General features: G+C 36.6%; 1 protein-coding gene and 1 pseudogene across 1 annotated transcript; one reads left to right on the top strand and one right to left on the bottom strand.

Annotated features, from left to right (window-relative positions):
* The first annotated feature begins 1,703 nt into the window (after window positions 1–1,703).
* On the top strand, window positions 1,704–2,615 carry LOC113448844 (olfactory receptor 5AS1-like; annotated as a pseudogene).
* Window positions 2,616–7,795: 5,180 nt separating this feature from the next.
* On the bottom strand, window positions 7,796–8,767 carry LOC113448843 (olfactory receptor 5AR1-like). Its single transcript, XM_026719659.2, has one exon. The coding sequence runs from the start codon at window positions 8,765–8,767 to the stop codon at window positions 7,796–7,798; it is 972 nt and encodes a 323-aa protein (XP_026575444.2).
* Window positions 8,768–15,610: the final 6,843 nt, after the last annotated feature.

Below are 15,610 nucleotides of genomic sequence, written 5' to 3'. Positions count from 1 at the left end.
CTTTTGTTATTATTTATTTATTTATATCCCACCCAAATTGTTGGGGACAATATGCTGACCCTATAAACCACTCAGGTTGTAAAGAAGTGTGAAGGAAGTCTAAGTGCTACTGCTACTGCAATTATTATTTTTACAATAACTCAAGGTGGTGAACATATCCACCAGATCTTCCTCCTCCTAATTTCTGCACAATATCAGGTGAGGTGAGTTGGGCTGAGAGAGAGTTCCTGGCCCAAAGTCACCCATCTGTCTTTCATGGGTGAGGCAGGACTTGAACTCACACTTTCCAAGCCTGGTGCCTTAATCGCTAGACCATTCTAGCTCTTAGTGTGATATCTGACTTAAAATATAGTTGAAAAGACATACGTGCAAAAATAAGTATACCAGAGAGAGAAAAAAATCACACAAAAATGTATATTTTAAACCTTGTTTAAAATTGCAAACGTATACTGCAGCAGGGGTACGTGAATTTAAGTTTGAAAAAAATCACGCACCTCTCTAAATCAGATACAGTAATTATTAATAGATGTTAATTCCTTTTCTGTCATATCCATCCTTTCAAGCAAAAGTAAACAATACTAATTACTCATACTAATATTAATAAACTGTACTCGGGCATGAAATTATATGCTATATCTTTTCTGGGTTATCTCTTGCATTTTTTAATTTATTTCTCTGTTTATTAACATTCCTATACCATTCAAATCCAGAGATTTCCAGAAAAAACTGCAAATATAATTGGCCTTAATACTCACTCATGTTTTGGTTTAAAGCAGGTCTATGATATTTTTCTCTCTTTTAAACTGCAAACCATTCAGATTTTTAAAGACATTAAATGGTCACTGACTAGCCATGGTCTTTCTTGCTAGTTAGATATAAAGGAGACAAATGAGACATTTGTTTTCTTTTACTATTGTGTAACATATTCTTTTTCTTTGGTTTTCCTTTTGTATGCTACCCAGAACTGTTGAGAAATTGGGCAGCTTTAGAAACAGGAGTTATACATATATAAATCCACCAACCTATCAATAAATAAATATGAAAATCAATACAACAATGCATAGATCAGACTGGCTAGGGACAAAATTTGTGTGAAGAAGGCCTCATTGGTCTTCTTCTAGATCAGGGGTTTCCAACCATGGCAACTTTAAGACTTGTGGACTTCAACTCCCAGAATTCCTCAGCCAGCAAAGCTAGCTGAGGAATTCTGGGAGTTGAAGTCCACAAGTCTTAAAGTTGCTAAGGTTGGAGACCCCTGTTCTCGATCAACTATGACCCTTTTATGATTTGTGGACATCAAGAATTCCTGAGCCAGCCATTCTGGGAATTGAAGTCCACAAGTCATAAAGGGGCCATAGTTCCCCACCCCTGTTCTAGAGAATGCACACTGTATGTGCTAAAACATGTTTGAATTTATATGAAGTATATTGAGAATATATTCCTTCAAAGGGAATGCAAACTCAGCCAAACCAAGCAAACCAATGTCAGGCTTCCTTGGTCATTTGTTTCCCTGCTTATCATTTTTCAACATTTTGTTTTTATAAAGTATCAAAGAAGATCAATGAAAATATTTGTTCTTCTAATTTCAGGAGGAGAGAGGAAGCACCTTTTGTAAATATGTTGACAATGTGTTTGTCATTGTCCCCACAGTTTGTATCTTTCCTTGATTTCAGTTCCTGAGTCAAGGACTCCAAAGACTGAACAAAATGGCCAAGGGGAACCACACAACAGTGCATGAGTTCCTTCTTCTTGGCTTCACCGATTGTCAAGAAATCAACACAGGCTTCTTTGTCCTCTTCTTAGCCATCTATATGATCACTCTGTGGGGAACATTGGTATTATCTTATTAACCTGGATTTGCCCCAGTTTACATAGTCTAATGTACTTCTTGCTCAGCAATTTGGCTTTCCTAGATACTAGTTATTCTTCCACCATTGTTCCCAAGATGCTAGTCAATTTCTTAAGAGAGAAGAAGGCCATTCCATTTGCAGGATGCATTGTTCAAATGTATTTATTTGCTTCCTTTGCTTCCTATGACTGCTACATGGCCATTTGCAACCCGCTACTCTATCCTATTCTTATGTCTCACAAAGTGTGCATCTCTTTGATAACAGGTTCTTATCTGATTAGCAGCATGACCTCATTGGTGCACACTTGTTTTACTTTTCACATCTCCCTTTGTGGATCCAATGTCATCAATCACTTCTTCTATGACATCCCCCCACTCTTGGCCCTCTCTTGTTCCAATACCCATATAAACAAGATGCTCCTCTTTGCTCTGTGTGGTTTTATCTAGACAAGCACTTTCTTGTTCATCCTCATCTCCTATTCCTCTATCCTTTGCACTATTTTGAAAATTCCTACCAACACAGGCTGCCCGAAAGCCTTTTCAACTTGCAGCTCCCATTTCATTGCTATTGCCCTTTTCTATGGGGCCCTCCTTTTCACCTATCTTTGGCCTACTTCCAGTTATGCCCCAGACACTGATAAAATCATCTGTTTTTTATACTGTGGTGTTTCCCATGATGAACCCCTTGATCTACAGCCTGAGGAACAAAGAAGTGAAGGATGCCTGGAAGAAAACATTGGCAAGAAATGTTTCCTGCCATTCATGATGGCATGCAAAAAGAAAAGGAGGAGTGGAGAGTGAACATCCAAACATTAACATGACCAGTCAAAATGCTAATATAACTTCATACTTCTGGAAGATTATGCTAAAAAGCCCCCATTCTCTATGATGTTTTATGCACCATAGTAATGTTTTATACTTTTCAATTAAAGTAAAAGAATGACATTTTCTCAGTGATAATGTTTTATTTCTTGGTTGTTAGTTTAAAAGGCATTTTTAAAAGAATGATGAAATATTTGGTTCCTACTAAGTCTGTCTCTTCCTTATATGTCCCTAGTCATGGGCCTTGACAATGAAGAGCCCTCAAGAGATGCAATGTAGGCTCAGCTCCAAAATCATACTAACCAAGCTCAATTTAAATTGTGAGCCTTGAGGCTGAAAACACAAAACATTTTAAAACAGAAAGCTGAGAAATAGGATACTCAGTTAGTTGTGATTTTTTTACATCTTCTGTACTAAACTTAAGCTTGAATCAGTTCATTCAACACAATGAAAAGAAAATGCAAAATATTAAAACAGCACAAACAATAAGGACATTTCCTTGGGAATAGCACATTATTTAAAATGAAATCCTCACTTGTAAATCCACCTGATTTCAGCAGGTTCTGATCAGTTCTGGAAAACCGGTAGTGGAAATTTTGAGTAGTTTGGAGAATTGGCAAATATCACCTCTGACTGGAGATTTTACAGTAACTTTTCCCCTGCCACACCCACCAAGCCACGCCCACAGAACCGGTAGTAAAAAATTTGAATCCCACCACTCACCTGATTGGTTAATCTCTGATAAACATTGGGTCACATTGGAAGACAATTCTGAAGAATGAAGCAGAAGTAGATAAAATTGAGAGAAAAACCACGTTGATCTTTGCTGCTGGGTGTAGATTACTTGTTTCTGGTTCACTGACTTGACACTCAATCACACTTCTTGAATATAGGCTGTTAGCATCTGCTTCTATTTCTTGTGTACTTTGAAATAATCATAACTAATTTAATCCACACCTGCTTATGCTCTGTAATGGGCCAATGGTAATATTTCCTAAAGAAAATACAATATGCTATCACCAGCTATCATCCTCTTAAAACGGTAGCTAATCAAGTTGAGCATAGATAGGGGGACTTGAACCAAAAGAGATCCCTTCACTATTTTTGACTTAAATGTTGCCCAAAGTGGTATGGAAGGAAATGGTATGGAATCAGAGGTGGTATTCAGCAGGTTCTGACCAGTTCTGCAGAACCGTTAGCAGAAATTTTGAGTAGTTCAGAGAACCGGCAAATACAACCTCTGACTGGAGATTTTACAGTATCCTTCCCCTGCCACACCCACCAAGCCCCGCCCACAGAACTGGTAATAAAAAAAATGAATCCCACCACTAGACATCGTTTTTATATCTTTAACCTGAGCAAAAATAAACCAAAGGAAAAATAGGCTTCTGTAAATGATTTTAACCTGAGTTTTGTGCTATAGACATAATGCAATCTACCTGGTGAGGGTGGAAGTTGTCAGCTCTTTGATCTAATCCAAACAAAAAGCACAAATCTTGAGTACTATTATTACCTTTATTGCAAGATTACAGTAACAGAATCTTGCAAGTATGAAAGCCTCTCTTCCCCCTTTACTTTTACTTTCCAGAAAACTAGAGAGGATCCCTTCTGAGATGCTTCCCATATCCCTTTTCCTTTAATCGCTTGAAATACCTTTTGCATGGAAGTTGCCTTGTCTGAGTTCTTCCTCCTGTTTTCAAAGATCATCCTTGCATACCATTATAGAAGAAGGGATAGAATTAACCTGTTCAAGGCTTTTCACATTGCTGAGCATTTTGCTTTCTTCTAGAACAGTCCCTGAACTTTGACTGTCTACTTCAGAAAAACAGGAATGTCCCTTTACAGGCTTTCCCTGCTTTTCCTGAATAAGGTCTGGGCAGATTCTCTTAGAGATACTCTTTTTATTAGCATAATAACTATAAGGTTTGTCTTACATACAGAATATCCACAGTTCAACATCTAGAGATCCCTCGCATTAATATTTTTCTTTCCTTGAGTTACCTATTTTCCTGCTGCCTTGGATTTTCTTTGGTTATATGTGTGTTTGAAATATTCTATTGGTATACTATTTGATCACTAAACTTTTATTTAACTTAGTTACAGATCCATTTTTTCTAACTACCACCCAGAAGGTAAAGAGTATAATAAACTTTTGAAATAATGAATGTCCCCATTTTTCTTGTGTGCATCATGCACTTTCGCCAAAGCACAAAATATTCAAGGCTGAGGAAAATGTAGAAAGAATAAGAATATATACTGTATACACATACACACACATACACCCCATGTAATTCATGTTTACATATATGGAGAGTTGTATATGGAGAGTTGAATGTTAGAATTCATCCTTTAAATACACATCCAGTATTTTCTGTAAATAACCACAACCATTCTTCAAAATATTGTTTCTATGGTAGAATCATATATGTAGTTTTCTTGTCCAAACATGTTCCTTTTCAGATGGAGATTAAGCCTCCCCCCACCCCATAAGGGACATTTCAGAAAGAAGATTCCCCTTATAATGAGCCACGGTTGCACAGTGGTTAGAATGCAGTACTGCAGCCTACTTCTGCTGACTGCCAGCTGCCTGCAACTTGGCAGTTCGAATCCCACCAGGCTCAAGGTTGACTCAGCCTTCCTTCCTTCCGAGGTGGGAGGATGAAGGCCCAGATTGTTGGGGGCAATATGCTGACTCTGTAAAACTGCTTAGAGAGGGCTGTAAAGCACTGTAGAGCAGTATATAAGTCTAAGTGTTATTGCTATTGCTATTCATTCAAGCCGTCTTGTTTTCTCACCCCCACACCAAACATCCATTTGTTGGCATTCAAAATAATTGCTTCTACTGTAATTTTCCACTGGTGGTGCCACCATTGTTTTCATGAAATTACCCATCTGGCCAGTGACAATGACATAAATTTGGTTATGTGACAGCATCATTAGGAACTAACACTAATTTAAAAAGAGAAAAAGACAATCTGAAAACAAGAGCAATTGTGCAAAAGTGGCTCTTTGTGGGATTATAAATATGATTGAAACATCATGAAAGACAAACACTTGGAGGTCACTTAGGAAATTTTTAATTACAATCACCTAGCATTTAGCCAACCTTAACTGACCTCTCCCAAAGCTAAATATTGTCAGACCTAGTTAGCATTTGAGTAAAAGTGCATGGGAAATTCCTTAAATAAATATTAAAAACTATTCAAAAAGAAAGCAATGGTAAACAACTTCCATGTTACTTCCTAGAAAATTACATAGACCCTCCCATAAAGTTGACTTGAAGCAATCATGTACATTAGCAATAGCAATAGCACTTAGACTTGTATTCTGCTTAATAGTGTTTTATAGCTCTAAGTGGTTTACAGAGTCAGCATATTGCCCCCAACAATCTTGATCCTCATTTTACCCACCTTGGAAGGATGGAAATCTGAGTCAACCTTGAACCAGTCAGGATCAAACTGCGGCAGTCAGCAGAATTAGTCTGCAATATGCATTCCAACCATGGTGCCATCACTGGTCTCTAAATAGCAATAGCATTTAGGCTTACATACTGCTTCATAGCTCTTTAGAGCACTCATTGGGTGATTTACAATGTAGAAGCATTATTTGCATATTGCCCCCAACAATCTGGGTCCTCATTTTACCTTACTCAGAGGGATGAAAGGCTAAGGCAACCTTGGGCCCTGTAGGATCTAACTCCAGGCTATGGGCAGAGTTAGCCTGCAATACTGCATTCTAATCACTGCACCACTGGGGCTTATTAATCTTACGAGGAAATAATCCTCATCAACATCTTTCCAGAAATGTCATGTTATTAACATGGAAAATTTATAGTTGAAGGTATTTAAACTAGCAGTTTTCGAAAAACAAAAAAAGATCAATGTAATTGGCATCCGTGATACAGTTAAAGAGAGCAACAATCCATGGTCCACTTAATCCATAATATTGACAGCAACAATAAATGTCTTTGAATTTATATAAGATTGCAGATAGTGATATATTTGTTTAACCATAATAAAATGAGCTTGTGTAAACATCATATATAACTTGTACAATGAATGGATTTCAGATTGCCAATGATAACATTCATAATTCAGTTAAAAGCCCTCAAACCAAGTTTATTGCTATAATGGTTAATGCCTTCCAGGTCATTTGGACTGTAAGTCTTCCTTTGATCCATCTTAGTTTAATTAAATTTTCCAAATTGTTATATTATCTAGAGGTAGAATCACCTTGTGTTTAACATACCCATTGATCATTTGAGCATTTGATTCCTGATGTTATAATAAAATAAAAGTACAATACTCATCTGAGCACAGAAACAACCCTTAAATTCTCTCTAGCAGAGAAGCTTGAGGGCACTCCTTTCTCTATCAGAACTGATGAACATGATATGGAACTGAGACAAACCCAATTTTTTAAATTGCGTTTTATATTATGGCTTTTAATGCACAAAGATTAGCACTGTTACATTCCTCATTCTCTCATAACATTTGCTATGAATGATCATCAAAGGAGCAAACTTCCCTAGTGATCTTTCCCCAACTAGGGCTAAATAGATGGCGGGAGAAGACCTTCTTCCAAATTAAAGCATAGATTATGTTTCCAAGGGGAGCCCATGCAGATGAGGTTGCTATCCCAGACCACAGAGTGCTAGAGAACTATTATATTTAAGGATCCTCAGCATCTAGAGACTTGTGAAGATTGCATTCCATCTTATGGGGCATTTTTATGTAAGAATAAATTTCAAGGTTACTTTCTTGCATTGGGGATAATTCGTTAATTTGTCTTTGATGAAAAAAAAAATCACAGTAGCTAAGAAATAGTTTATAGCACAACAAATATGTTTATGAGATTTGTTTTTACCAAGTAGAATTTATCTTCATGAGATGAAGCTTTATGGCTGTGATCCATAACTTTTCAAAATAGAAGTTTAAGTTATTTATGAATCCCCATATAAAAGTACTTTATTGCATACAATCATTAAATATTTGAAGAACACTAGTTAAACAAAATCTTTTTATGTGAAGTGAAATGAATATAGCTGAAATTAAGTCAATGAAATGTAATCACAGAGGTTTGTGCATGTGTGTATTCCCAGTTTCAAGTCTATGTTTATTTTTGCTAGTGCAAACACTGAAAAAATCTCCTAATCCTTCTGAGTGCAACCAGCTTTCTTTGCAATAATTTATTGAAGGCATCCTTTACTTCTTCATTTCTCAAGGTATAGATCAAGGGGTTTAACATAGGAAAAACCACAGTATAAAAAACAGAAACTATTTTGTCTGTATTCAGGATATAGCTGGAGCTTGGCCGCAAATAAGTAAAGAGGAGGGTTCCATAATACAAAGCAACTGCTGTCAAGTGGGAGGTACAAGTTGAAAAGGCCTTCTGGCGGCCTTCAGCTGAATGGATCCTCAAGATGGTGCAAATGACATAGACGTAGGAGATAACAATCAACAAAAAAGTGCTCATTTGGATGAAACCACACAAGGCAAAAAGAAGAATTTCATTAATGTGAGTGTTAGAGCAGGAGAGAGCTAACAGTGGAGGGACATCACAGAAGAAATGATTGATGATGTTGGATCCACAAAATGACAAGTGAAATGTATAATAAGTGTGAATTAGTGAAGTCACACTACCAATAAGATAAGAGCCAACTACCAACCCGAAACAAACTCTGTGGGACATAAGAGCGGGATAAATTAGTGGGTTACAAATAGCCATGTAACGGTCATATGCCATGGCAGCCAGAAGAAGGCACTCAGCATCTGCAAAAGAAGCAAACACATACATTTGTGTGATACATCCTGCAAGTGAGATTGTCTTCTTTCCAGTTATGAAATTGAGAAGCATTTTAGGTGTAATGGCAGAAGAATAACAGAAGTCTAGGAAGGCCAAGTTGCTAAGGAAAAAGTACATTGGACTGCGGAGGCATCGACTGATCCAGATTAATATGATGATACCAATATTTCCTACCAAAGTGACTAGATAGATGGCTAAGAAGAGAACAAAGAAGACAGCCTTGATCGTATGATGATCGGTGAAGCCAAGAAGAACAAACTCAGTCACTGTTGTTTGGTTCCATTTGCCCATTTTTTCTGCTTCTTTATTCATTTATTCTGAATAAAGTGGAGCCTGGGATAGCTGATCAGTTGTTGCAAAAACTTGTTTCCTTCCGACTTCATGCACTTTCTGAAAGAGATAATTAATACTGTAATTAATCACCTGCTCTAAACTTTCAATTAAATTGTTGCAATCTATCAATGTAAGAATCTTCTCTAATGTTCCCATAATAGCACTAATGGTCCTAAGTGTAACATATCAATTAGATATATTGAGAAGAAGATAATAGATGTAATAATGTGATAAATGATTGTATTCTTATTGATTGACTATATTACTGAACGTTTACAAAATAAAAGCGAATTAAAGAAGAAGAAGAAGAAGAGGAAGATGAAGCCCTGAGTTACAAAATGGTGATGAATGGTGATTTTTGTTGCAACTGTTTAAGATATTAAATGATTCTTAATTGCATTTAACATACAATCTGAACTTCTATGTTGTTTTTTTGAACATGTTTAACATGCTACTTTAACACATTTTAACATGTTCCTATAAGGGAAGATACTTTTTTTTAAAAAAAAAAAGTCTGACATTGTTTAATCCTTGGGACTATTCTTTTCACTCTGGCCTATTTTTATTTCAGGATGATTAGGAAATTACTAAAATTTATAGCTTCCAATTTGAGCCTAAACTAAAAAGATTTCAGTCCTTGAAAGGATTTTTTTTACTGATGAATCATTAGGATATGAGGAACCCTATCTGAGTACCCAAAGAATCTGAGCCACCTTTCATCCTGAGGGAGCACTGCTGCTAAAATAAAAGCCATTACTTCCATGAAAGCAATGGCAGACTGAAGATGACTTCTCTTTTAACAGAGCTGATGATGATGGCAGAAACTGGATCCAGTGAATGACTCACTAATATCCCATAGTATATGTGTCATAACTTCACAATGCATGTTCCATATATTCATATCATACAGATACATAAGGGATGGGATTTTTATCTCATGACATCACCACATTTCATTACTTACCCCTTGGCCCTTCCAAAGATGCCCGTGTAAGGCACTACTCAGTACAAGGTTTATTCAAGAGCAACTTTGCCCAGAGCCTGTGAGGGAGACGGGCAGTTGATTAGAGAGAGACAGAGACAGAGACAGAGAGAAAGACAGAGACAGACAGACAGACAGACAGACAGACAGACAGACAGACAGAGGTAGGTAGGTACATGGCAGGCAGGCATGCAGGCAGGCACGCAAGCAAGCAAGCAAGTAAGTAAATTCCTTTCTTTACAAGTTGTACCCTTCGGAGACACTGCAGACCATTTACAATTAGACATCGGCTGGTACTTTAAAATCTGGAAACTTTAAAATCTTTAAATTCCGGGTTCCTAATGACTAAACCACCATCTGTCTCTAAGTACTAATTTCTGATCTTGGTAATTAGATGATATGTGGACCCCTTAGTTCTTAAATTATGCTTATGTTAGAACTAGATTCTGAATCTTGAGCCTTCCCTGTCCTTGTGAAGAGTCTACTCACTGATGTATTAATCTGATTTCATATATACTGTATATTCATGTTTATTCATTCTATTTTGATCTCTACCCCACTTTGAACCTCCACTCTACTATATGGATGAGAATGAATATGAACAAGCAGAATAGGAATACCACGAAAGCAGTGGAGGATTCTTTGGATTTCTTCCTTGTGTTTGAAGACAACCTGATTAGAGAAGAGAAAAATCTTAAATCAAATGTTCCCTTCAACTTTTTCTCTAGCATCTATCCTCAGCTTTTTCTATTGCTGAGAAACCTTGTGACCAGAGTGAATAAAGTGAAGCTTTGGATCTAATAAACCAAAAGCCCTTCTCTTCTACTATATTTCCTTCCCTTCAGGAGAAAATTTAAACCAAACATTGTTTCTCCATTATCTTTATTCTATTGGTATTCCACAGCATATTGATTCCTTTAGACCAATGCCATATTGCAAGAGAAGTAACTCTCTCCTTCAAATCCTTCTCCAAGTAAAAGGTGTGCCAATTACTGCTATGACTAATATTGATAGGCTAACAATATTGGAGGAGGAACGAGCACACAGAAAATAAGTTGCCTATTTTGCACCATATATGGAATATGGCAAGGACTGGATACCTGCTTTTGTCTTTAAATTAAAGCCAGGAATATAAGAATTATATACCACTTGGAAAGCTGGGAACCATTGTATCTTCTTAGAAATCTGTAACTATAAAATGCTAAAGCAAGGCTGGTATGGACTGAATGCATTCAATCTGGACACATTTCTGATTCATTTCCTCTCCTATAAAAATACAATAGCAGAACTTGCTTATGGGAGAGAGTAAAGGAAAAAAATCAAGATATTTCAGATCCAAGACTGTCAAAATTTTCCTCACATTCTGAAGGAATATCAGAAGGTGGGGAAATTTGTACTGAGGATCTACAGCTGTTCTTCTCTGTCTTCCTATCTAGAGTATATATTTCACAGAACGTAAATGCCACCCTAGTCATTCACATTCATGTCTTTTGTATCTTCTCCAGCATCAAATTCTTATACAGGGATCCATTAGATTCAAACCTTAACATAGTCTCATAGAGGAGAGTCAGATCTCTTCTTCTGAAACATGGAGGTTCAAACATCATATGGCTTTTTAAATAGTCGCTCAAGAACCATAGAATTAAACAATAAAAAGTAGAGAGTAAATCTGTTTTCCAAGAGAAGTCACCTGACTTCATTTGGTAGCACCTAACTAAACTACTATTAAAAAGAAGACGTGAGTTTATGTATGCATAGCTATATATGCAAAAATATTTTGTATTTAAAATTAAAATAATTAAAATTAAATTAATTGGAAGGACAAGCACACAAAAAAGAGGTTGCCTGTTTTGCATATATATAGAATTCAGATTATGATGATAATGACTAATTCCAAAACATCTAACTGATCAAATGTGATAAAGAATCATTATTATGACATGGCTATCAAAAACATGATGTAGAAAGTGATGTGTTCATATTCAGTATATCACTGCTGCTATTAAGTAAGATTCCTCTAAAAGGACTGTCTTCAACCCAGAGTTCTCAATCAAGACACACATGACGAGGGTCAAATTATCCTACTTTGGACATACTATGTGAAGACCTGTTTCTCTGGAAAAATCTCAGATGCTAAGAAAGATGGAAGGAAAAAGAAGAAGAAAGTGACAAGAAGCAAGATGGATGGGCTCAGTTGCAGTGGTGATGAAGTGCCTGAAGGACCAGGTTAGATGTAGATCATCATGGAAAAGATCTACCGATGTGATCACTGGGGGTCAACAGCAACTTGATGGCACATAATTAATCAAGCAAAAGGGCTGTCCAGTAATCAAATTAGAGGTACAATTTATCTCAGTCCCTGAACAAGATTCAGAAAGCAGCCTGGGGGTTCTGAAAGGTGTGTATCACTCAGCCTTCCTCAGCGTTTAACTAAGGAGGTCTGTGCTTTGATTTGTCAGGTTGAATGTTTAGCTCACTCATTCCAGATTGATGACATTGTCAGCTATTTTATATACTTTTGTAAAAAGGACATAATGACAATAAGGTGGATTGTGGTGCGTGAGGGACTCTTTTTCCAATTCCTTTTTTCAAACTTATACTTGCCAGTGCCAACTGTTGCATGGAGAACACAAATGTGAAGACTTCCTCCACTATCTATTCTCTGTCAGATTCACATTCCTACTGAACCACTATACATTTAAAAAGTGGCGAAATCTTTTTACTATCAAAAATTAGAAGAGTCAGTCCAACTGCGACAAGCCAGGGGGCCTGGGGCTCACATTTGGTCTCAGCTAAGGCCTCAGACAAGACAGTTTTTCAGACTGAAAATGGAAAGAACTGTTAGAATACTAGTACTAGACAAAGAGTGAAAAGTATTGTGCAGATAGTAAGATTTATATTGTGAATAATAAATGCTACAAAATATACTTTCTTTCATTTTCATGAAAGAAGAAAACATTTCAGATGTGCCCTATTTAATAAATAAATACATAGCAATGACAGAAGAAAAAGAAGTCATATTTGTCTAAGTGTTTGTAAATGCTTTCCTTTATTATTTCTCAGTTTTATCCCACTTGTTTTTTCATTTAATTAATGTAATACAACTAGCAGCTCACTATAAGATAAATCATCATTTAATCTCTTTAGAATTACTGAAATACATTTTACCTAAAAAAATAAACTTTTACTTCCACTAAATTTGACTCTTCTCTTTCACAGAGTTAAGTTAGTAATCTAGCAAGGCAATCTTACTGAAATACACTTTTGAGCTGCTTGTGGCAAGCATTAAAAAAGAATATAAAAGTGCAGTAGTACTCTGATAATAAATTTCAAAAGTGACTGCAAAAAAAGTCATCACAAAATCTTACACTGCATGATTACAAGTTATTTCAAAGCTTCACTGGCCTGTCACTTTTATTTTATCATAGAATAATGGTCATACCTTTTGGATGACAAGCATGATTATCCAATTTCATTGCTGATGTTGGACAAGAGAATGTTGAGAGTTTCTTTCCATCTAACATATTCTCACTTTGGGAAAGGAAAAAAAAGACTTCAAAGATTTGCCTTTGAAGAAAATTAGGATAATTAAAATGCCCTTTGTGTCTCCTGAGGTGGAGCTTAATGACATGTAGAAAAGTTGTCCTGAAGAACTGAATGAAGTTTCTAATATTTTCTCAAACTTTTATTAACCATTTCAAAACCCAAGTACTTTATTTCACAAAACCCAAGGAAGTTGTATTTTAGCAATGAGGAACAATAACAAATCCCTGTTTATAATTTAATCGAAACATCATAATTTTGTTGCTAGCAAGATGCTTAGCATGGGTAGGAAGTAAATTTGGTGAAAGGCCAAATTTGGGGTTGGGTATCATCTTCTAGATAGAAATTTGTAACAATCACAAATTCATTGCTTTAATTATTCTTAATAAAAAAGTTAGTTTCCTATACAGAATAGGCCATGTCCATGCCTCTTGGAGAAAACAGGAGAAAACACAGGAAAAAAACTTTCCCTGTATACCCAACAGTTGTATTGCTGATAGCAGAGTAACCAAGCTACTCAACCAGATTCACAATAATTAAGGTAAATCCACAAATAGTCTTAAACTGTTGAGCCTTTAGAGCTCAAAATCAATACTCTGAATTGTGTCTGGTAGGCAATTCATAACCAGTACAAAACTTTCAGTTCAGGAATCATATGTCCTCATATGTTGCCCTTATCAGTTGCTTAGTGGTATGAGCTGTGATAGACAAGCCTACCTAGATTTGTTCACCTAATGTACCTTCAAGTGAGCTCTAAAATGTGGTGATTCATTCAGCCTTGGGTTAGGGTGTTTGGCAGATCCCTTCCAATTGGTGATGATATGAGAGATTTGTTCCCTCTCATAGATTATTTTTTGCTTTTAATTTTCTGAAGCCACCAAGTGTCATTCTGGGAGCTGGCCTAGAAATTTGGATAACGAAAAATAATTTTAAAAATCTGCAAGACTGTTTTTGAATTCTGCTTATGATAAGAACATTATCACCAACATGGTACATTTGGGCCAGCATGACACATGCATAGCCAAAGCCTAGTTTTGTTTTGCTTTTTCCCAATTGTGCTCATACTGTTTTATGTAATGGAGGATCTCTGACCTAGAAACTTGCAAGGCAGTATGCTTTTACCCCATATTCCCCTAACTAGGAGGTTATGTAATATATTTCTCTACACAGGATAATTACTGTTTGTTGTAGCATTTTTAATAAATATATTAATTCCAGTGTACAGAACTGCAGAGCATTCTGTGAAGAACTAGTTTTGAAGATAATTCAGAAGCTTTGAACATATGTAGTACTTATTTATTTATTTATTGAATTTATATTGCCACCTATGTTACCCATGGCAACTCAAGGTGGCTTACAGTATAAAAATCACATTTAAAACTATAAAAACTAACAAAAAGAATCAAATAAATTAATGTAGTATAATATAACAAAATCGCTCTTTAACTCCCACCCCCTGTCCCAGTGACAGCAGATCACACGAGCCATTTAATGGCCTCCATCCCGCTCTGAGTTCCCCAGGCCCGCTGGCAGAACCAGGTCTTCAGTGCCTTCTGGAAAGTATTAGAATGGGGGCCATTCTAATCTCTGAGGGAATGATGTTCAAGAGAGAGGGAGCCACCATAGAAAAGGCCCTTCTTCTGGATCCCATCAGGTGTATCTCCCTCGGGATGGGACTCACAATATTCCCTGCCTCCCCGCTCTGATGGGTCAGGTAGATGTGACTGGCAAGAGACAATCCCTCAGATAGCCTAGTCCCAAGCCATGAAGGGCTTTAAAGGTGACAACCAGCACCTTGAATTGCACCCAGAAGCAAATCAGCAACCAATGTAGATTCCCACAGGAGAGGTGATACATGTGCACACCTGGGTCTGCACAAAACCATGTGGGCCGCTGTATTTTGCACCAACTGCAGCTTCCGGATGCTCTTATAGTATAGTTGTCCATTGCTTGTGGGAGACAGAGAGAGTCCGTTGGACCATGTAAAATAACTGATTCTCCATATTTAGCAGTATTTTCAAGCTGGTATCAGTATTTTTGTCATGTGAATCATTCACTATGACATCTCTTTCCCGTTCCCACCAGAAAAATCAGATCTCTGCTTTATCATCAAAATGTTCAGTTCTATCTCATTCTCTGAAGTTATTATCTATATGAATTCAGTAACTTTAAAAGCCTGAACAAGAGTTATTAAAATGATAACCTCCATTTTCTTTCTGTGTTAATTTCCTTGCCACTGTCTCTTGTTCACTAAAAATAAATTCAGCTTTTGACTA

The sequence above is a fragment of the Pseudonaja textilis genome, chromosome 1, assembly GCF_049901715.1.
Source record: "Pseudonaja textilis isolate UNSWEBS1 chromosome 1, rPseTex1.2, whole genome shotgun sequence".
NCBI classification, from domain to species: Eukaryota; Metazoa; Chordata; class Lepidosauria; order Squamata; family Elapidae; genus Pseudonaja; species Pseudonaja textilis.
Note: the sequence above shows the minus strand (reverse complement) of the source record. Positions and strands in the feature narration are given on the sequence as shown.

Coding starts and splice junctions, on each gene's coding strand:
- LOC113448843 (XM_026719659.2), bottom strand. CDS start 8,767: ATGGGCAAATGGAACCAAACAACAGTGACTGAGTTTGTTCTTCTTGGC.